Source organism: Pinus tabuliformis, chromosome 1_1 (assembly GCF_031772625.1).
Source record: "Pinus tabuliformis cultivar Carrire ecotype Pingquan chromosome 1_1, CPIR1, whole genome shotgun sequence".
Taxonomy (NCBI): domain Eukaryota; kingdom Viridiplantae; phylum Streptophyta; class Pinopsida; order Pinales; family Pinaceae; genus Pinus; species Pinus tabuliformis.
Window position 1 is genome coordinate 140,526,796 of NC_142297.1, and position 23,808 is coordinate 140,550,603.

General features: G+C 40.6%; 2 protein-coding genes across 2 annotated transcripts in view; one reads left to right on the plus strand and one right to left on the minus strand.

Annotated features, from left to right (window-relative positions):
• Positions 1 to 23,808, minus strand: part of EMB2765 (P-loop containing nucleoside triphosphate hydrolases superfamily protein) — a 278,516-nt gene that overhangs the window by 26,334 nt on the left and 228,374 nt on the right. The gene's annotated exons all lie outside the window — the stretch shown is intronic.
• LOC149212028 (uncharacterized) lies at positions 456 to 2,115 on the plus strand. The gene is made up of 3 exons (XM_089393104.1): positions 456 to 608; positions 694 to 962; positions 1,134 to 2,115. The coding sequence occupies exons 1-3, from the start codon at positions 456 to 458 to the stop codon at positions 2,113 to 2,115; spliced, it is 1,404 nt and encodes a 467-aa protein (XP_089249230.1).

Genomic DNA, 23,808 nt, shown 5'->3' on the forward strand with positions numbered 1-23,808 from the left:
CCGCTCACATTAGTTTGATGGTAAAAAATTCAGTGCTAGTCTAGTTTTGAGTTTTTGTTTGCCTTAGAGTCTGAGTCTTAGGAGTCCACTATGCATCCTCATTCACCACTGGTCTCATAATTCACACAATTTCCATGTGTCAGCTTTGTTCAAAGGTTATTATGTGCTACAAAGCTCCATAAGTGATTTCGTAGCGCAGAAGCCCGGTCTAGGTGATTTTGTGCTGATCCATAGCAAATCTCACCCAGCTGTCATACTTATCAGAATCCGCTGTGTTTTAGGTCGTTAGGTGTCTTGCTACTGGCACATGTTGCAGTTGTTGCTGAGAAGGAGACAAAGGGTTCTGTTTACGATCTGAATGCATTTAATGGAAAGTTGCTTGCTGGCATCAATCAAAAGATTCGGTTATACAAATGGGAGCTCCGTGATGATGGTTCAAGAGAATTGCAGTCTAAATGTGGCCATCATGGGTACACTGCAGCAGCAGAGGCCATAACATTATTAATGTTAACAATACCCGGATTGGACCGCCTAGGAAAGAGCCTCAATGCGGTGGCCCGGAGCGCATTGAAGCCATTGTTGACTGGGGTGCCCTTCTGCCTATTTCTGTTGATGGATATCTACTAAGAATTCGAGATTCATGCCTGAAAGGAAGAAAATGAACCAATAGAACAAGCTGCTTTCGCCAATCAGCCTCAGCAGTTTGTATGTAACAAAGATCCGTTCTCAGAAGGTGCATGCTTCGATTTTATCAGTAAGGGTAAATGTGAAAGAGGTGCAGAGTGCAAATTTCGCCATGATTCAGATGATGGTAGGTGTAGTGATTTGCTTCTGCCCCGCATATGCTTTGATTTTGTCAAAAAGGGTAGATGCGATAAAGGGGATGACGACAGATTTAGCCATGACCCAGATGCTGGAAAGAAAAGGAGAAACACAGTGTCTAATACACATCAGCCCTGCTGGTTTTGCTTGTCAAGCCCTAATCTAGATACTCATCTTGTAGTGAATGTAGGGGACAATTTCTACTGCGCGCTAGCCAAGGTATTTGAAACCGAGTTTAGTCGATGCTTTTTATAAGCGAAGGGTTTCTTATTTGGCGATAAGTTTCAGAGAATTTGGATTCCCTTCTGAAGGAGCGTAGTATTATTTCGAGCAGTTGTAAAGGAGGGGCGAGAAGCTCCCAGTCTGTCAAAGGTTACCTACGAATGGGCAAGCTTAGATGCCTTTCCGCTAGCTGGCAGAAGCATTACAGCACGGTTGTCTGAGCTTGACATTATAGCAAAACAAGTGGAAGCAGAGTTAGTATCAAAAGAAATTGGGTGCCATTTGTTGCAAGTTTTGGAGGCGGTGAATTTTGTTCTTTTTTATTTACGAGGCTTTACTAGGTCATCTCTTCTTAACAATCCAAAGCAGTCATACTTGCATCAAGTGCTAAAATCTGCATCTGGAAGTGGAATAATGCTAAGCATAATATATATTGAAGTTTGCCGAAGACTTGGAGTTACTATTGTAGGAGCTCGTGTTGGGGAAGAATTTTTGATATGGCCCAAAACTGAATACACTGAGGAGCTTTTTCAACTATCTGAAGGAGAAAGCTGGTTTGCTAAAGTAAATGGTGGTTGTGTTAAACATCCTGGATCAAAAGCTTTCGATTTGAACAGCAGATCACTTCCAGATATTGAGCTTGGATCAAACAGAGACATAATTGCAGTTGCTTTGGCAAATCTAAAAAGGCTTTATTGGAAGCGTGCATCAAGGGCCCATCCTGGCTTATTGCTAACTTCTCCTCTTCGACCAGTGCACCATACTTCTGACCAGCCCAGCAAGTTTGATAACTCAAATGCTTTAACATTGCGCCCCCAAGAATTGAGATTGTCCATTATGTCATCCGAGAGGCTTCTCATTCTTCAACCACATAACTGGGCATTGCGGAGAGACCATGGCATGCTTTTATACCATAGCAGACGCTATGGAGAAGCCGTCCAAGAGCTTAGTATTTGTATGGCCTTTGCCCCAGTGGAAGAAGCAAAAATTCTGGAGCCTTTTGTTGAAAAATTGCATCTAATGCGTGCTAAGTCTTCGTGGACACCTATGGAATTCAGTTCTCGGCCATAGGATTGTCTTTTGATGTTGTTCCCATACCTTTGGCCAAAGCACCAGCTGTGTGAAGTGAATTTTAAAAGGCAGGGAAGAAGTTAGGATTTGAGTTTGATGTGATTAGACCTGGAGAAAATGATATTGATGTCAGAATGTCATTGAAGAAAGTGTTACATGGAGGAATGGGCTATTTCTTTGTGGAGCACCTGATTCAGCTGGCCATTCTGGAAATGCTATTGCAACTGATAAAGGGCAAACAGGCAATGCATCCATTAATCAGTGAGGTACCAGCCAGCTTCATACAGTTATATTTGGAACAGTCAATGGTGTTATTGATGTCATTGCATCTTTTCCTCAAGAGAAATATCTGTTTCTTGAAAAGTTGCAAGCAAATCTTTTCAAAACAATCAAGGGAGTAAGGTGCTTAAGCCATGAACACTGGCGATCATTTAGCTATGAAAGGAAGACTGTGTTTTTAAAAACTCAGCAGTTTCGTAGCGCGCTACGAAACTGCTATAGGTGATGATTTTAACGCAAATCAAGCAGTTTTGAATTATAAGCGGGAATTTTGAAAGGGAAACATCTAAAAGGCATACAAGGCATCATCTGAAGCTATCTAACAGTTAACCAGGTCAAGACACGTGGAGATAATATGCATTCGAATCCAACTTTGGATTTTTGTCATAAAGGAAGCATATTTCATATTTATCACACTTCAGGTTATGTGAAACAGTTACAGTTTGCAAAAATTTTGGCTTTCACGTATGCAAACGGTGGACAGCACATCAAAGACGTGGCAGTTTGCTCCATTTTGGGGTAATTAAAAGATAAAGGATATACTTCGTTGGATCCGGATATATTAAGGCAGACTAAAGACCGATACAGAGGGACAGTTTCATATGTTTCAGGGCAATGGAAAAGATGTGTCATTGAAGGTCAAACATGAAGCGTTAAAGGTCCAGCTCAGCCAAACTGAAAGAGGACCAGGTGTCAAAGAACGAGGAGAAGCCATCATGCATGTAATATGGAGTTAGAGTCATAGTTGATTTAGATCTCTTAAAAAACTCCAGTTAGCACTTTGTTGTATTTATTAGTTGGTTAAATGGTTGATAGGTGTCATTAGAAGTAGTTTTCGAATTCCCCTCATGCTGGAGGAGGAATCTCGATCAGTTAGAATAAGAACTCTATATATAGCTGAAACAGAAATGTAATCAGGGTTGGAAAATTTTATGATACAGCGTGTATTTGGCTTATGTAAAGACTCATTTCAGTAATATAATTTTGACTTTACTTCTCAGGATTCATGAGGGATTTCTATTGTTCAGAATATGTGATCTTGTTCTTTCCATAATTTTTACAGTGGTATAGATGTATAATCACTCAGAACTCACTGAATGTGCTCTGATTTCCTGTATGCATTTATAAACTGTGGTCCTATATGAGTTATGTTCTGAATATCTAAATGCTGAGTGCCCTGACTTCTATGTAAGGTTGAGTTACTGTTATATTGAGGTGTTGTTGACTCCATAAGCCCAATGGATAGATGCTTAATGTTTTTCCAGCATTCATATTTTTCACAGTTGTTCTATAAGAGTTAGCCATCTTAGCTTTAATCAAAATCATTAATCCTTTAAGAGAGAGCCCTCTCAGGTTGAGGAGGCTAAGCCTCAGCCTAAAGTAGGTCTGAAATAGTTACTTAGAGTCAACCTGACCAGCAGCCTATCAGGGTCTGATTTTGAGATAACAGATACCATGTTGAGAAATCAATGCTAGTAGGATTAGGGTTAGATTTCTCTTTCTTGATAATTACTTGTGAATTATGTTGCCTTCTTTTACTTATTTGTTATATTATCTTTCATCAAGCAATTACCAAATTATGTGTCCATGAAGATCACAAAACACAAGACACAACATGTTGGCACTCTACCAGGGTAAAACCCCTAACTAGGGGAAAACCTAGTCAAAATCTCTTCCTTCAATAGTTTTCCTTGAGACTCCTTCAACCAAGAAAAAGACCACCTCCACACCAATCCAACCTCTCCTTCTTTGATCCAACCTTCGACCTAGCAGCAACAACACTTCGACCCTAGCAACTTTGACTTGGTAGCTTCCAGCATCAGCAGCAGCTTCGACCTTGACTAGGAGACTTCAATCTCCTAAACTAGCCCACATGAGAGAGAGAGAGAGAGAGAGAGAGAGAGACACACTAAAACTTCGATTTTGTTCTTCCCTTCCTCCTTGACCAAACTCACACTCCTTTTAGCCTATTCCTTCAACTTCGCACTTTTCCCAGCTTCCAGCTTCAGATATCGAACTGTGTGAGAGTGTGAGATACTCCAAATGAAGTCGAACTGCCTTGTACATATAGCCTTCCAATGAGGTCGAATTGCCTTCCTTGAGGCCAACTTGATCTTCTTGAGGCTGACTTGGTGTGGAGATTACATAATTCATTTTTTACTCAAAAATAATTATTTTTACATCGTTCGAAAGCCCAAGAAGGATCTCATAAAATATACAATTACTCTTTATTAATCCTAGGTGTCCTCAATCGAGACTTTGACTAATAAAATGATAACCCAAGCATGTAACCCGTGCTTCAATAAGTATAATAAATCTTTTGACAAATACATTTTATGAAGACCGAACCTAGTTACATTTTTCAACAGCAGGAGGAAGCAGTAGATGATAGATTTTTTCTAGTTTCTAGTAGTTGTTATAACTGTTGACTCTTTCATATTTATTATGATATTTTTTGTAAACAATATATGACAATTTAAGTTTGAAGTTTGAAGTTGGAAATTATAACTCATGGGTAAGGAATTATGAATATGATGCTTTGTGAAAGTTGAAAGTTGTTTCATTTCATTTCATTTTATAACCTTTCATTTCATGTTAGAATTTTTATATAATTTTGATGATCAATGATGATAAATGTTATGTATTGAATTTTCAAAGCTTGAAACTTTAAGATTGATGAATCATGAGACTCGATATGTTGTATGTTACTAACTTGTGGACGCAGTTGATGAAGATTATAAATTCTAGATGATAGATGTTAAATGGTTCAATCTATGTTTTTATTTTTATATCTAATTCATCATTCTACATGCTTTTGTTGACATATATGCATCAAAATATATTAAAATACATATATTATATAAAAATTTGCTCCCAATTTGCTCCCGCACCGGGAGCTTTTGAAAATGTCGCTCCCCGCTCCTGCTCCCAAGTAACCTTGCCCAAAAGGTTTCAGACCCCATTTTGCCAAACTGGGTCCCACCGATAAAAACGGTCCCCTGAGCTGATGCTTCCACTTTTTCCACTCTGAATGCAATCGAGATGGATGAAAAACAATATAATGATCCAATCTAAATCATAGGAAATCACTTGTAATGATGGGATCAATGATAAGGTATGAAGTGATTCCCAAGGCCCATTCAAGGAGAGTCTCAATTAAAGGCTTGATGTAAGGAAGGTTCTCCAAGAAAGACCTGGGCTTGAAATCAAGACCTAGGGCTTGAGATAACAAAATGACGTTAGGTATGTCTAGAGTCAAGATTCCAAAATGATATAGGGCCTCTCAAGAAGCCAATTAAGATGGTTTACTTCTTGAAATAGGCTCTTGCTATACTTGAGAGGTACCCATTAAGAATGTAATGTCCCCAATTAAATTAATTTTGTTAAGAAGAATTCCCATTCTTGCAATTTGGGTGTCGGGAAATATTTTGGCATGTAAACTTAGGAAAAGTGGGTGGAGGGAGTACCCACTTAATTTTTGGAAAGGTGGAGGCCCCCAACATTAGAGAAAAGGAAAAATTAAATTAGTAGTGGATGTGGGGCCACCCAAAAGGGAAATTCAAACCCTTTAGGAAAATCCAGTGTTCGACGGGGACGTGTCCCCCGGGGTTGGTTGCACGCACCCCACGCACCTGGGATGGAGGGACATCTGGGGAAACGTTTCCCCACGTCCCCATTTTGGGGAGACACAGGGGGGGCGTTTCCCCAGCCTGGACGTCCCCCCTCAAAATGGGTTATGCGTCCTCCCTTAAATTTGCTTATAAACAATGATTTATGAGAGGGGAAACCTAGTATTTGACCATATTGCCCTACTAATGCTATGCAATTCATAGTAATGTTAAATTCTTAAATTAAAAGTGACATCCTCCTTTATCTTTACTTAAATGAAAGATAAAGGAGAATGTCACTTTTACTTAAATTTTTAACATTACCATGAAATGACTCAAGATGTTTGAGAGTGGTTTCGACCTCATTGGATTTCATATGGAGAAAGTAGAATTTTAGATCTCACTCAAAATGCAACAAACTTAATAGTTTTTCAGGAATTCAGGATTCAATGGATTGCAATGTTTCGATTGCATTTTGTCATGTACAAGGGTCAGGAATTAGTATTTAATCAAGAGCACCAAGATATACTTTAGAGTGACTTCTAGACTCATCACTCCACTATTTTTGAGTCTTAGTTATATCAATTTACTATTCCAATCTTCATATTTCAATATCTATTATAGTTTATTTTGCTTAGTACTAATTAGATTCTAGAATGATGAATGATGAATTTTAATTTTAAATCGATTTAGAATCTAGAATGATGAATGATGAATTTAATTTTGAAATCAATGTAGATTCTAGAATGGTGAATAATGAATGATGAATATGGATCAAAGTATTTCATTATTGAATCTCGTGGTCTATGGATGGATCATGTGTGTATTAGTAAAGATGATTAGTATGGATCAATGTATTTCATTATTCAATTCAATTATGTATGTATCATTGTATTTATGCTTTCATTATTGAATATGAATTTGAAATATATATATATATATATATATATATATAAAAATGAAAAAAAATTATATACCTCAACGTCCCCCCATCCCCCCTAAATTTCCCTAAAATTTGAGGGTACTCCCACACGTCCCCCTTGTGCGTCTCCCCGCACGCGCGTCTCCCCGTCCTGGAGTCTTGGTGGAACATTGGAAAATCGAGCTATGGAGCAGGAGGTCGAATTGGTGGGGCCCACAAGGAGAGAAAAGGGGGCAGCAAAGATAAATAGAGGAAGAGGCATCATTTTGGGGGCTTTTCGACAAATTGAATTTCTGATTTAGAGTACTCTTGAGCTGCTTAGCCAAGACTATCAGTGTTGCTTATTAGCACAAGGAGATTTTCAGGTAAAAATCTCATCTCTTTCTTCGATGGACTTAGAGTGCCACCCCAAGAGTGAATTTCAGAGATTATTGTAGAGGAGATTGTTGGAGATTGTCAGTTATTTCTAGCCATACTTCATCCAGTTCGAACTTCCAGGAGGACGTAGTAGCAAAACTCGATTTGCTTGGTTGAGGGGTATTCAAGAGTAAATTTAGCTGGAGAATTTAGCAGAAAGTCCCTTGATATTGGACCAGATTTTGTGGAGAGTTTCAGGGTTGGAGATTGTTGCACCGACGAGAACCAACTTCAACATTCCTAGGGCTTGCACAGTGTTTTATTGAGCAAAATTTCGTGGAGTCGTTGCTAGCTGAGTTGTGTAAGGTTTAGGATGGGATTTCCCTCTTACCTTCTGGGAGTAATTTGCAGAAAATTCTACAGTTGTTCGAAGGTGGAAACAAGGCCTAATTTGCAGCAATAGCTTAAGGGGGACACAGAACCAGTAGAGGAAGGCGTATTACCAAATTTGGGCAAGTTCGAGAGATCGGAGTTAGCCCAAAACATTTATGGGTTTTGTTGGAGTAGCATCAAGGAGGCTGCTCCTAATATTGCAGAATTTTTGGAAGAGTTTTGGTGCCCCAAAACAGCAAGGTTATTTGGTATCCATTTGGGAGGAGTGAGCATAAATTTGGTGTCCTAGGTGGTCTGTAAAATTTAGTCGAACCCTTTCTGGGTTTTTCTGGGTTTGTGGCAAAATTTCCTGAGCATTCTAGGGGGCTCAAATAAGGGTTTTTTCCAGCCAGCAGTTGCAAAATTCCAGGACCAACGCAGAACTTGAGGAGAAAATATTTTCTTACATCTGGGCAACATATTTTCTCACCTGGGGTTGTTTAGCTTCCTTTGGCAAGCCCAAGTGCACATATTCCATATACTTGTACTCTCATCTTGATAATAAAATGGCCTAGTTTGGCGCAATTCTGGTGTAAATTTTATGGGCGTTAATTGTTGTTTATTTTTGGTGTTGCATTGTGTTCTTGCTTAGATATCACTGTTAAATTCCAATTTGGAACATTACAAAGAAGCCCACACAAGACCTAGGATTTATGAGTGATCATGGAGCTCCTCCATTGTACAAACAGGTCAAAGTGAGAGAAGGAACGGGGTCTTGAATCATTTATTCTAACGAATACCAAGTTTTGCAACCCCTAAGAAGACCACCTTATCTGAGGGAAGAAACAACTAGGTTTCAATCCTAAGACACAGCAAGGGCATCAAATTTCCGGATATTTGTATGTGGGAATTCAACCAAACTTGGAGATCTTGTAGAGGAGACACTAGCACAGACACCTATCCAAGCAATTTTCAAAGATCACTCCTCTATAAGATTTCGCAGAAAGCCCTAGTTGGTCGTCTAGGAAAAGGGGTCAAAAAGTTTGGAGGAGAGAAAAGAGAAGAAAAGGAGGGCTGACCACCAATTTTTCTTGGACCAATGCCCACTTCCCTTGGCTATGGAGACAATGACGGTTCAAAATTCGCTAAATTAGTCCTTAAGGAGGCTAAAAGGAAATGCCCTAGCCCCTACTTTTCAACAATTACCCACCCAAGATCTATGCACTTTCATGGAAGAAAAACAAGTTTCAATCTACTAGGAAAATTCATCTACTTGTTATTTAATGAGTAACATGTGCAATTTCACAATCTAACAATCTTCACAATAATATTCAATCAAATTAGGGCACACAAGATCTAGCTAGTTGCAATAATTCCACACATTAGAGATTATTTCATGAAAAATATTCACAAAAATCACTCACAAGAGAATAAGAGATATATGCAATCATAGATCAAGAGGCAACTCCAAGAGAAAGCGAAATTAGCTCCCAAAATATCAAAATGCATCAAAGACATCCAATCTCATCCAAGAGAAAGAAGTTTGAAATCTTTTACAAAGAGATCCAAGTGTGATGACAATGATCTCTCACAATAGGAGGGATCTTAATTTATATGATCCTCTATCTAATTTGAATAACCTTAATAGCCCCTACAATCATAAAATAATGTGAAAATAACATGTCCTTGGTGACAAACCCACCAAGTAGTGCATTAAGTGAAGAATAAGCCATCCAAAAGTGAGTCAAAATGATGAAAACTTGGTGTAGAAGGGTTGCTGGAGGGGCTCGCTGAGTCCTCACGGTGCCATAATGAGAGTGAGGGCTCCATGAATGATAGACAAGGGGGTGGCCCCTTGTTCTCTAAGTAAATCAGCATGTGGTGGTCCAAAGTGGCTTTGGGGCACACACGTAATTGTCTCATGGGTCTTCTAATGAAAAATAGGCATCTATACCGCTCCAAATGATGGCACGGAAGATAATGCTTGCCCTCCCATGTCTCAAGGATGAGACAAACCTCCTCTGAGCCTCAGATCAGCTACCAAACCCTGTATACATTGTTAAGTTGGTTGGCAAACTGTTGGTCCAAGTGCATCATCTTGAATATAATGTGGGGCAATGAACAAGTTGTTGAAGGTGTTGAGGCTTCCCATGGCATGAGATAATGCTCTGTCACATGATGGAAACCCATGGCTCTCAACGCTTCCCCTACAAGTGTCAATATGATCCTCTGGTGGGCTTGGGCCCCAATTAAGTTGCCCAACCCATGATGAAACCACCTACCAATCCTATATAAGATCCAATGCATCTCCTCACCTTCAAGTACAATAATTCATTAGTGCATCTAAGTGAATCAAGCTTGTTAGTCAAGGGCACAAATGAGACTTCATAGTGGGTTTCCCTTCCAAATTTGGGGCTTTGAGCATGTAATGGTGTTACCTCCCTAGGTAGGAGTGGTTAATAAACAACCCTATTAGGTGTTCCCAGCCCCTAAAGGGAAGGACATGTCCAAGGTGTTCCCAACCCCTAAAGCGGTAGGTGTCATGTGGATAATGATGAAGTGGATTGGTACACAAGGGTCTTAAGGCCAAATGCCATGGGCTCAAGGGTGGTAATGATGAGGCATACCCACATATTTTGATGTATGAATATAAGAGGGAGCAATCGTGGTACATAAGTTACCCCAACCTTTGTTTTTCCACCCTTCTTTATTTGCCTTTTGCCTTTTATTGATTTTTCTTTTATTTTACTCCTCGAGGCTCTAGGGGATGAGAGCATGATGTGTATAATATGTGAATAATATAACAATGATTACATAGTTTTAAAAACCGGCCACAAAAACCAGTAACCGGTCTAACCGGCCGGTTAGAGGCCTGGCCGGTCCGAACCGGCCTAAAAACCGGGTTAGATGCCTCATGTGACCGAAATCTAGCCCTAACCGGTCAAAACCGGCCGGTTTAGGGCGGAACTGGCCGGTTTCGTCCTAAACCGGCCGGTTTATGGACAGCCCACCGAATTATGACAAAAAGCACTGTGGTTTTGTGGTTTAGGGGTTTTGGGGGTGAGGGAAAGGTATTTTCCCTCCAAAAGCACCCTCACACTTGCTATAAGAGGCCCCTCTCACTCTCATTTGTCTCACACAACTGATTTGGAGTGTTTGTGAGTTTGTTTGTGAGCTTGGAGAGTGTGGAGTTTTTACTGAGGTAGTCATCTTGGAGTTGGAGTTGGAGCTATTTTGGAGATAGTGTGTAGCTGTCAGTGGAGTTGCCATCTTCAAGAGGAGGCTAAGGGAGCTAGTTTGCATTTCCAGGTAAGGATTTGCACTTGATAATTCCTCATTTGAGTCTGCTGTCCATGAATTTTTTTTTTGTGTTATAAACTTCTCACTTCTATGATCTACCATCCAGGGAGTCATCATGCCTCCAAAAGCCGAAGATACTGCATGGGCTCATTGTGATATGATTGATGGCAAAATGATCTGCAAATATTGCCAAAAATCCATTCAAGGAGGGGGTATTAACAGGTTCAAGCAACACTTGGCTGGGATAGGAGGCCATGTAAAGCCATGTGGAGCACCAATGAAATAATAGGGCATATTAGGGCAGAATACCTTCAGAAGTTTGAGACTCAAGTCACTGAACCAATAGAGAAGTTTGTGGCTACACAGTTTGGGAGTCGAGACTCAACCAACTGAGTTTGATCATGATGACTGAGACTCATGAGAAGTTTCAACTTCAAGTGATAATGTTGATCACTATTATAGTATTACTATTATCATATATGTAGAGTCTATACTGAAGTATTGTAGTAGGCCACTGGCCCCATAGTTTGTAGGCTTTATTTTTGCACTCTAGTGGCCATTTAGAGCCTCATTGCTTATGTATTTTGTCGATGATATGTATTGCACTCGGTGCCATTTTGATATATTCACCTTTAAGGCTTTACATGGTATATCAATGAGCAATCTTTGCATATTTTGTCTCTATTGGCTTGGAATCATGGTTTTAAATCTTAAAAATAGTTTTTTTCATTAAAAAATAATTATTTAATGTATTTTTCTAAAACCGGTTCGTTTAGACCAAACCAGTCCCGGTTAGACCGGTTCCAGTCGGTAAACCGGTTCATTAGGTGGACCGGTCCGGTCACCGGTTCCGGTTTTAAAAACTATGAATGATTACTCCCTTAAGGTGGGGCAATTCATCACCCACTACGGATCGGGACATGCATGGGTTCCTTAATGATGCAAGAGGAACTCATAAGGGCCCTAGGAACCAAGGTGATGACCATAATGATATGGGTTAGAGTTCATCTTTGGTTTTTGCCCACATGCTAAATTTTATTGTCCCATCCATCTTTTGTATTTTGTGGTATTATTTCCTTTTGCATGTGGCTTGTTACCCACCACCAGTGAGTGACCCCTATAGGAGAATTTTTTCTCCCAAATTTGTCTTCAGCCAGTAGCTAGCAACCCCTTGCAACCACCAGATAGCTCGATGTGCCACCATTCTCCGCCACCTGAGCCAGCCATTATGTGCCCTCGCCCATTTGTTATGATCGCATGTTTGAAGGTGGGCCTTCCAACCCTGAATGTATGGCAACCCTGAATGTTGGGAGTTTATGCTCACTTTTCTTAGACACATTTGGACATGGATTAGTGGGGGCATTCGGCAGAAAGAATGGGCTTGGATTGTACCCTTGTTCCCTTGTCCCAACTTGGTGGTTAATCTTGTATACTAGTCTTGTGGGATCTCCTCTATTGGCTATTAGCTTTAGGAGTGGCACTACATGGGAAAACTTGATTTTGGTTGCATGATCACACTTCCTGATACCATATATATCACTCCCCTCCGCTCATTATAACCCCTTTCCACACTTTTCCCATCAGGGTCCACATATGTCCATTGGGTCCACAAGATGTTAGCCTACACCTTCCCTTGTCAACATTTTGAGTCAAGCATGGAATGATGCCCCAGAGGTTTATGCAGCTAAAAAAAAGTTAAAAACATAATTTGGCCACTTACAATAGGAAATGTACCACAAAATGCAAAAGATGGCCAGGACATTAAAATTTAGCGCGTGGGCAGAAGCCAAAGTTGAGCTCTACCCCCTATCACTCTGGCCATCACCCTGGTTCTGAAGGGCCTATATGAGCGCCACCCTGCATCATTAAGGAACCCATGATTGTCCCAACCCCTAGTGGGCGATGAACTGCCCAACCTTAAGGGGGTAATCACTGCTTTATCATACACATCATGCTCTCATCCCTTGGAGCCGCAAGCAGTTAAAGGAAAGAAAAATCAATAAAAGAAAAAAAGGCATATGAAGAAGGGTGGAAAAACAAAAGTCGAAGTAACTCATGTACCGCAATTGCTCTCTCCTACATCCATACACTCATATGAGGGCTTCCCTCATTACAGCTACCCTTTTACCATGGCATGTGGCATGGAGTCTTCCCTATAACCCCACTTTGTTCCACCATCATTTCACATGACACCTACCATTTGATGGATGTACCATGGACTTGTCGCTCCCTTAGAAGCTGAAACCACCTAATAGAGTCCTTTATTAACCTCTCTTGTTGAGCTTGTTGACACCTGTACACTTTAAAGCCCATTTGGAAGGGCATGCCACTATGAAGTGTCCACCTTTTCCCCTAGTTAGAAAGTGTATTTACTCAATTGCACTAATGGATTCTTGTACTGGAAGGTGAGGAGACGCATTGGATCTTATACAAGATTGCAGGTGAGTCTCCATTTGGATTTTGTCTCCCTATACGGGGTCCAAGCCCTCAAGAGGATCATAATGGCACTTGTCGGGTGAGCGTTGAGAGCCATGGGCCTCCACCACAACAGTGCATTGATTGCCATGCCATGGGCTTCTTCAGCAACATACATTGCTTGTTCGTGCCTCACCCATATAGAGATGATGATGCACTTGGACCACGTTGCCCAGTTGGCCACACACTTGCACCCAACACTTGCTAGTTGGTCCAAGGCCAAGATGTGGTTTTGTCTCATCCGGAGAGACATGGAGGGCATGCTTCATCTTCAAGCCCTCAGTTATGGAGCATCAACTTGTTATTGATCCATTGGAGATCCATGAGACCATTGATTATGCCCCACAGCCACTTGGGAGCACCATAGGATGTTTTTCTTTGAAATCAAGGGGCCAACCCCTTGATCATCATTTATGGACCCCTCCTCTTCATCATGGCACATTGAGGATTCATCTTGGCATTCCAATGACCCTTTGCACCATTACTTTATTATTTCGGCCTCACTAGGAAGGCTTATTTTACACATTTGAACTATATAGTGGGCTTGTCACCAAAGTTGTTATTTTGCACATTGAAATATTATTAAGGGTTCAATTAGTCCAGTTAGGCTAAATCAAACTTCTAAAGGCTCATATGAATAAAAGTAAGCCTCATTTGTATTGAATTATCACACTTCGGGATTTTCGACCTCTCTATTAGAGAATTTTGGCTTGCACTGTGTGGAGTGATTTGGATGATTAAATGCAATTTGATGTACGGAAAACTTTCACTCTCTCTTAGAGCTCCTTGCTAGCAAGATTGTGGATGGATATATTCTTCTTTGTCTTTTAACTGCAATATAATGTTATATCTTTGTTTTAATGGATGTCTAACACATGGAACAATGTTCTTATGGTGAAATAATGTGCCCTAATTAATGTGAATTAGTGGAATCACTGTAACTATAGGAGATTTTTTGCATGTGTTACTCATTGGACAAATAATGAATCAATGTTCCTCGGGGATAATTTGCATTTGCATCCTTGAAACTCCATAACAATTGCCATCAAAGTGTAAAAGTATTATGAATAAAATATAAATATATAAATAATAACAAGGAATAGTTAACTAAATAGTAATTAGTTAATCAAGAGGCATGTCCCTAAGGACATGACCATTCATGAAAGGGTACATGCCTAGGTATATAAAGCGGACCCTCATTTGCAACACATCATCTCACTTGTATTCAAATATTCTTATATAATATATTATCTATCCCACAATGGACATTCTCATATAACAAATATTTTGAGTATTCCTCTGAGTATATGAAACTTGTTTGTTACAAAAAGTCTAAATTTGTCGTGTATTTGTACCCATAGATAGTGAAGTTTCTTCTTTAGACCTCCTTGAGTGAAATTTGCCAAATCGAGATCATTTTGACTCCAATCCTCCCAATTGCTAGGCACTGGTCCTAGATCCATGGTGATCACATTAACTCAACGAAATATCATTCTTTCACCTCTTTTCTTCCCCTTTTCTTCCTCTTTTCTTCGTCCCTCTAAGGATAAGGAGATTTTCTAGGGCTTGGTCCGAAATTTTAGGGAGGAGGAAATTTGGGATTCCGTCGAGACAGGATTTTTCCTTATTGTCTCCTTTAGGCATCCTCCAGTTTTGAACGAATTTCGACAGTCGAATTTCAATATAATTGATGCCCTAGCTATCACACCAAGAGGGAACCCTAGAGACTAACCTTTCAACATGGGGATTTCTTTGAAGGTTGATGCTTTAGTACTTGTTGAAGTAAATCATTCACAACCTTTTCTCTTATCTACCTTGACCTTGGATGATCTCTTATATCATAAACTTTCTCAACCTTAGGTCTCGTGTAGTCGTTCTTTCAAGGGATTTTTCTTGGAAAGTTTTCCTAGCTTCTCCCAAAGCTCACACTTTCATTGAACCTTTCCATTGAATAAGCCTCCTTGCCTCACTTCAAACTAATCGTAGATTACATCTATCACAAGTGAGAGGCACTGGCACTCCTCCTATCAGTGAAAATCCGAGAAGAGAAGGGGACTTGGGCTGTGGTGACAGTGGGCCTTAGTCCCAAAGCGTTTTTGCCCCCTCTGGTTTTAGCCTACAAACTAGGCCTACTAGTTTGTGCAGCAACATGGATATGATATAATTTTATCTTCTTTTAGCTACATCAACCTCTCGGGCATCATTCCAACCCCGATCCAAACATGTGGACAAGGGGAGGGGAAGTACCAGAGCCTTGTGGACCCAGAGAGGGAAGACTATGAAATAAGGCATGTAATGTGTGTTAAAATTTGGGTACCAGAGGACAAGTGGTTCCCTAAGGCTTTGATCTTTGGCCTAGGGAAAAGTGTCCAAATTTATTTTTTACTTTTCTCCTAAAGTGACTTTATAAGTGATAAAGTCAATTTAATTTAAAAGTGACTTTATAAGTGGTAAAGTTACATTCTAATTTAAAGGTGACTTTATTAAAAGTCAATGAAGAATTAGAAAGTGAAAAAGTGACTATGGAAGTAAAATGCTAAGTGGGTCTTTATTTAAGTGGGTGAGTTAAAAAATAAAAAGTGAGAATTAAATCCACATTTATTCTCATCCTTAGATCTAAATGAATCTCAACCATTAGATCTTAGGGTAACCCAAAAGCCCATTTAGAGAATAAAAGGAGAAGAGAAGAGGAAAAAATCATTCATTTTTTCATGAGCATTTGAGAGAAAGAAAAGAGAGAGCAAGGAGAAAATTTCTGAGTAGTGAGGAAGTGAAGGACAGCAGCAAGAAGACATTTCAGCAAATCTGGGCAGCAGAATTTATTGGCACGCATCCCAAGGCAAAACCGTACAGCAGGAGAAAGGCACAGATATTGAGGAAGACGGACAGCACAGATATCAAGGAAGAAGGACAACAACAAGGGCATGAATTTCGAGACAGATTTGGGCACGAATTTCGAGGCAATCGTACTACTAAAATACGTACAATCTGTACAGCAAGTTTTGGGCACGTTTTTCGAAGTTGGCCGTATAGCATTTAATGTTGTTTTATTGTTGGAAAATGTCTGTTTTGGATGTTTGCTGATTGGCACGATTTTCGAGGTGGAGTTCAAGCACGAAAATCGAGATAAGTTGTAATTTGCGGTTGCTGGAATTTTTACTATGTATTTCAGTTTCTCTGTAAAAACATTTTTCAGAAATAAAGAAGAGCTCTCAAACTGGTTTTCCCCAAGAGTTGTAGGGGGTTTTTCTAGGGTCACATTGACCAAAAATCACTGTGTTATTTTCTGTGTGGCTGTCATAATTTTGTTGGGTTTTATTTCTACAATTTCAGCAGTTGTGAAATCTCTAAATTTGTGTTTTCAGAAAAATATTATCATTTCCAGATTTTAGAATTTTTATCATGCTTGGATTTAAAACTAAATGCATGGAGTAATAAGGAAAACTAATAACCGGAGTGGGGGTTGAAATTTCTTCATGATATCAAAGGTTGGTTGCCTGAAAAGTGCAATTTGGGACAGCAAAGTGAAAATTACAGCAAGCTGATTTTTACACAGAAAACAGAAGCCTTTACCATAGATTTGAAAATTTTGTTTGGTAGGACAGTGAAACATGTCTTTGGGTTTGACAGTTGAAGACAGGTTGGATGGGTAGAACAAGTACAAAGTATGGAAGAAAAGAATCTAGAGCATATTTGAGGAAGCAGAAGTCTGGGGCATTATGGTAAATACCACGAAGAACCCAATAGATTGATTCTGGAAGGAATCAAAGACCATGCCATTCCTCATGTGAGAGGAAAGACTTATGCACGTGAGATGTGGATAGCCTTGACCAGTCTTTACCAGAGCTCAAATGAAAACGGAGAAATGGTCCTAAAGGAGAAACTGAAGGCCATTAAAATGGATAAGACTGACAATGTTACAGCATAACTCCCAAAGATCACTTCAGTGAGAGATCAGTTGGCGGCCGTAGGTGAGATCATTGCACCCACTGAGTTGGTGAGGATTGCTTTGAATGGTCATCCCAAGACTTGGGAGAATTTTGTGGATGGCATTGTTGCACCGGAAAACCTTGCCGATTGGGAGAGGTTGTGAGATGATTGCATTCAGAATGAGATTAGAAAGAACCATCTTGGGGCAGCCAAACAGGTGGAGGAGGATGACAATGTGGCATTGTTAGCAAGAGGCAAGAAGGGCAGAGCAAAGAAGCAAGCTTCCAACAGTGGAGGCAAAGGCAAAGCTAAAGGCAAGCAGCAGAACAAGGAGAAGGACTATTCCAAAGTCAAATGTTGGAATTGTCAAAAGTTGAGACACTATGCTATTGTGTGTCCGGAGATGAAGAACAAGAAAGGGAAAGACAAACCCATGGCAGTTTCTCCAAAGATAGAGAGCTTCTCAGAGAGATTTGATTGGGAGTTTGGGTTCATAGCTTGTGAGGCCACTAGTGCAGGATCACCTGCCATATAGGTTCAGAGGGAGTGTGTATTCCCCGCTACTAGCAGAGCATCTTCTAGCATTTGGTATGTTGACAGTGGAGCTTCCCGCCACATGACAGGAGTCAGAGAGTACTTCTCAGAGCTTTCAGAGGGTGACACTGATATGGAGGTAGTACTTGGGGATGACAACATCGTTCGAGCAGTCGGTGTGGGAACATTGACATTTGATAATGGATCCAAACCTCTCTTGGAAGTGTCAGATGTTCTATATGTGCCTGGAATGAATAAGAACCTGATATCCGTCTCAGCACTTGAGGATAGAGGGTATGATGTATTGTTCAGGAGAGGGCAGGTGCTTATATATCCTAGGGGAAATCCAGCTTCTTCAGCTAGAGAGATTGGTGTGCGCCATGCCAAGGTGTACAAGTTCTCAAGCCCCTGATGACATTACGTAGCAGCACCTGAGACAGGACCAACAGCAGATCTAGCAGTTCAGAGTTGTGTGAGATTTGGCACCGCAGGATGGGGCACATGTATCATGGGGCCTTGAGTACATTGCGGGAGATCACCACTGGTGTGCCAGATTTCAGTTCTGATCACCTTGATGTATGCAGAGGATGTGTTATGGAGAAGTTTTCCAGATCCCCTTTTCCCAGCAGTGACAGCAGAGCAACCGAGATCCTTGACTTGATTCATACCGATGTGAGTGGTCAGATGTCTCATGTATCCTTGAGTAGCTATGAGTACTATCTTTTATTCATTGATGATCACTCCAGGAAGACCTGGATTTATTTCTTGAAGACCAAGAGTGAGGGCTTCAAGCGGTTTCAAGAGTTCAAAGCTCTTGTGGAGACCGAGACAGGTAGGAAGATCAAGGTCCTCATGTCAAACAATGGAGGGGAGTATACCCTTGGTGAGTTTGTTGATTTTTGTGCTGAGGCAGGCATTAGGAGGGAGTTCACAGTTCCTTACTACTCCCAACAGAATGGGGTTGCAGAGAGCAAGAACAGATACATTGCAAGGGCTGCCAAAGCCCTGCTTCATGATCAGGGGTTACCTTTATTTTTGTGGGCAGAGGCCTGCAACACTGTTGAGTACTTGCAGAACAGGTGTCCACATCGTGCCTTGGGGAATGTGACTCCGGAGGAGGCTTTTTCTGGGAAGAACCCTGATGTTGGGCACTTTCGTATCATTGTGTGCCTTACATATTCCTTTATCCCCAAGGAGAACAGGACCAAGCTAGAGCACATTGCAGACAAGCGCATCTTTGTGGGTTATAGCGAGACATCGAAAGCTTATCGGATTTATATTCCTGCATAGAGGAAAGTGGTTGCCAGGAGGGATGTGAAGTTCGAGGAGTAGAGAGCCTTCAGAAGGTCACAGGAGTTAGAGTATCTAGAGTCACCAGACCTTCAGGAGCAGTTGAGTCAGTCATATGGATCCAGTGGTCAGGGATCAGGAGGTACATTGATTACAGTGTCAGGTCCATCAGTGAGCAGTGGCTCTCAGAGTCAGGGGGGTGGTTCTTCGGGCATCATGCAGGGCAGTCTGTAGAGCAATTCACAGGGTAGTCCACTAATGGACAGTTCGCACAGCACTTCAGCATCTACAGGCACAGGTTCAGGCATGAGGTCAGTTGATAGGCCTTCAGGAGTTCAGGCTTCTAATGATGATGAGGATTCTTTCACTCCGGTGGGAGAAGTATGCTTAGGGAAGAGGAAGCCCAAGTGGCTTCAAGATACCTTGCGCGAGGCCACATCAGTGGCTGGGCCAAAGAGACAGGCTAGAGAGAGTAAACCACCTGAGTGGTTTTGTAGTTACATGGCATTGGTAACAAGCATTGTGGAATCCGAGCCTTCTAGTTATGAGGAGGTAGCCAACCATCAGGTCTGGAGAGAGGCCATGATGGAGGAGTATTCATCTATTATGAAGAACGATGTTTAGGAGGTAGTGCCGAGGCCTGAAGGTAAATCAATTGTTACTTCCAGATGGCTCTGCAAGATAAAGCATGCTGCAAATGGCAGCATCGAGAAGTTCAAGGCTCGATTTATGGCGAGGGCGTTCTCACAGGTAGAGGGAGTTAACTATGAGGAGACATTCGCTCCCGTAGCTTGATATACATCTATTCGTTCCATTATATCGATTGCAGCAGAGATGGGTTAGAAGATCCACCAAATGGATGTGAAGACCGCATTTCTCAATGGCTTCATTCAGGAGGAGGTTTATATTGAGCAGTCGCAGGGCTTTGAGGTGTATGGGAAGGAGTCCCAGGTATGCAGATTGAAAAAAGGCACTCTATGGCCTGAAGCAAGCTCGCAGAGCTTGGTACTCGAGGATTGATACATACTTGCAGCACTTGGGTTTCACAAAGAGTGAGGCTATTCCGAACCTATACTTCATTGTGGTGGGTGAGGAGCCTCTCATTATGGTGTTGTATGTTGATGAGTTGATCATCACTGGTGCAGAGAGACTCATTGAGGGTTGCAAGAGAGATCTTGCTTCAGAGTTTGAGATGAAGCATATAGGCTTGATGCATTATTTTCTGGGATTGGAGGTGTGGCAGGAGGAGGGGCATTTTGTCTTGGGACAAGGGAAGTACATTGTGGATATTCTTAGCAGATTTCACATGGAGGCTACAAACCCATGTCTACACCTATGATCACTAACTAGAAGAAGCTTCATGCTTCTGATTCCAAGTTGGTGGATCCTACTCTACACAGACAGTTGATTGGTTGTTTGATGTATTTGGTCAACACTCGACCAGATATATGTTTTGTAGTTAACACTATGAGTCAGTTCATGTGTGAGCCTAGGAGAGTGCACTGGGTGGTTGCAAAACACATTCTTCGTTACTTGCAGGGGACTGTGGATTTTGGTCTGGATTATAGACAGGGTGATGGAGTGAGATTCGCAGAGTACACAGATCCAGATTGGGCAGGTTGTGCGTCAGATAGAAAGAGTACTTTTGGGTGTTGTTTTGGGTTGGGTTCGGTAGTTGTGTCGTGGATCAGTCGGAAACAAAAGTTAGTTGCATTGAGCTCAGCTGAGGCAGAGTATATGGCTGCTAGTTTGGCTAGTTGTGAGGCCACATGGCTTCACAAGATGTTGTTTGGTCTATTTGGTTAAGCATTGAGGGCATTGAGACCTTCAGTAATTTACTGTGATAATCAGAGTTGCATAAAGCTCACGGAAAATCCAGTTTTTCATGACAGGTCAAAGCATATTGAGATCAAGTATCACTTCATTAGAGACTATGTCCAAAAGGGAGTTGTCAAGCTTGAGTACATTTTCACCAAAGCCTTGCCACGGGGCAAGCATGTCTACTTAAGAGACAAGATGGGAGTGGTGAGGAACACTTTCCTCAATAAGAGGGAGTGTTAAAATTTGGGTACCAGAGGACAAGTGGTTCCCTAAGGCTTTGATCTTTGGCCTAGGGAAAAGTGTCCAAATTTATTTTTTACTTTTCTCCTAAATTGACTTTATAAGTGATAAAATCAATTTAATTTAAAAGTGACTTTATAAGTGGTAAAGTTATATTCTAATTTAAAGGTGGCTTTATTAAAGTCAATGAAGAATATGAAAGTGAAAAAGTGACTATGGAAATAAAAGGGTAAGTGGGTCTTTATTTAAGTGGGTGAGTTAAAAAATAGAAAGTGAGAATTAAATGCACATTTATTCTCATCCCTAGATCTAAATGAATCTCAGCCATTAGATCATAGGGTAACCCAAAAGGTCATTTAGAGAATAAAAGGAGAAGACAAGAGGAAAATATCATTCATTTTTTCATAAGCATTTGAGAGAAAGAGAAGAGAGAGCAAGGAGAAAATTTCTGAGTAGTGAGGAAGTGAAGGAGAGCAGCAAGAAGACATTTCAGCAAATCTGGGCAGCAGCATTTATTGGCATGCATCCCAAGGCAAAATCATACAGCAGGAGAAAGGCACAGATATCGAGGAAGAGGGATAGCACAGAAATCAAGGAAGAGGGACAGCAACAAGGGCACAAATTTCGAGGCAGATTTGGGCACAAATTTCGAGGCAGTCGTTCTGTCCATACATTCCGTACAACAAATTCTGGTCACGCTCTCTGAGGTTGGCCATATAGCATTTAATGTTGTTTTATTGCTGGAAAATTTCTGTTTTGGATGTTTGCTGATTGACACGATTTTCGAGGTGGAGTTCAAACACGAAAATCGAGATAATTTGTAATTTGTGGTTGCTGGAATTTTTACTGTGTATTTCAGTTTCTCTATAAAAGCATTTTCAGAAGTAAATAAGAGCTCTCAAACTGGTTTTCCCCAAGAGTTGTAGGGGGTTTTTCCAGGGTCACATTGACCCAAAATCACTGTGTTATTTTTTGTGTGTAGCTGTCATAATTTTGTTGTGTTTTATTTCTCCAATTTCAGCGGTTGTGAAATCTCTAAATTTGTGTTTTCAGAAAAATATTATCATTTCCAGATTTTAGAATTTTTATCATGATTGGATTTAAAACTAAATGCATGGAGTGATAAGGAAAACTGATAACCGGAGTGGGGGTTGAAATTTCTTCAATGTGCGGAGGGGAGTGAAAAATGTGGAACTGGAAAACAGGACCGCGCTACCAAAATTGGGGTTTCCCAAGTAGTACCCATCCTAAAGCTATAAGCCAGTAGGGAAGATCCCACAGTACTAGGGTTGAAGATTAACCCCCCATTTAGGGTGAGGAAACAAGACTACAGTCGAAACCCAGCCTTCTTCCAAGTCACCAAGTAATCCATACCCAAGTGTGCCCAAGAAAATCAAGTATAAGCATCGGATTGCACAATGAAAGACATACCTTTACGACTGGATGGCCCACCTTCAAACATACGCTCTCGGCAGATGAGCGGGGGGGCATATGACTACTCAAGGAGTCAAGATCAATTAGCACAATATCAGCTACACTGTCAGTTGTCAGGGTTTGTTGGATCTCGGATGAAGAAAAATCTAGGAGAAAAATTCTCCTATGGGATCATCCACTGGCAGTGGGTAACAGGACATTAATAATATTATCTCGTCTAATCTTATCTCACATAAGTGGAAGATTCATGACATTTTTACTATGATTTATCATTTGTAAAGTTATTTCTAAGTCAACTTATGATCTATTAGCCTAGTGGAATGCGTTATGCAAATTTTTAGGGCTTTTTCATCATCAATTAATAAAAAAATGACTTAGTTTCTGTCATATAAATAGAGGGAAGTCATTTTCATTGGATCATCATCACAAACACTCATCTCTCTTCTTTTGAGTGAGTGTGCACTAGCTCTTGTCTTTTCTTCTCTTGGACGCAATAGCTAAATGATGGTGCAAATTGTCTTGGGAAGGACGTTTTTGCATGGAGAGGCTATCATATGGATTGATCAAGTGATTCTTGCTTGAATCATGTAAGTTTAATGCTATTTTCTTCCAATTTGCATGTTATTTTCTAAAATCAAGGTTTATCTTGTGCTATATTAAAAAGCGCACTATATTTCATGAACTCTTGTTTCTATGTAACTATGCAAAATTTGTCATTCAAGAATCCATCAAAGGAACTTGTTTTCATGCATCCTTTGACTTTAAATCTCCTACGATAGAAGTCACTAGGCTTTCTAAGAGAAGCAATGTAGGATTCCACCCTCTCTATCCAAGTCCTTCCATCAATGACCTCGCCCTAAATGATTCCATTGTACTAGTCAGTTGTGGGAATCACCTTAAAAATTTCACTTTTCTTTATTTCTTAATAACTAGGGTTAGGGTTTGGTCTAAATTTACATTTTATAGCAATTTTACATCTATATGTCATTGTCCTATTGATTGCGGTTGTTAAACACCACACATAGAATGATAGGCAAATTAAGACAGAACGTTTAATACATTCTATTCACAATGATATACATATTAATAAAATTTCCATGACCATTGGATTCATCTTCCAAGGTCTCTTGG

Bases quoted from the DNA above. Each gene is read 5' to 3' on its own strand.
- LOC149212028 (XM_089393104.1), top strand. From the start codon at position 456: ATGTGGCCATCATGGGTACACTGCAGCAGCAGAGGCCATAACATTATT. The intron at 609-693 runs GTTGATGGATAT...TTCGCCAATCAG, and splicing joins GTGCCCTTCTGCCTATTTCT to CCTCAGCAGTTTGTATGTAA. The intron at 963-1,133 runs GTTTTGCTTGTC...TCCCTTCTGAAG, and splicing joins AATACACATCAGCCCTGCTG to GAGCGTAGTATTATTTCGAG.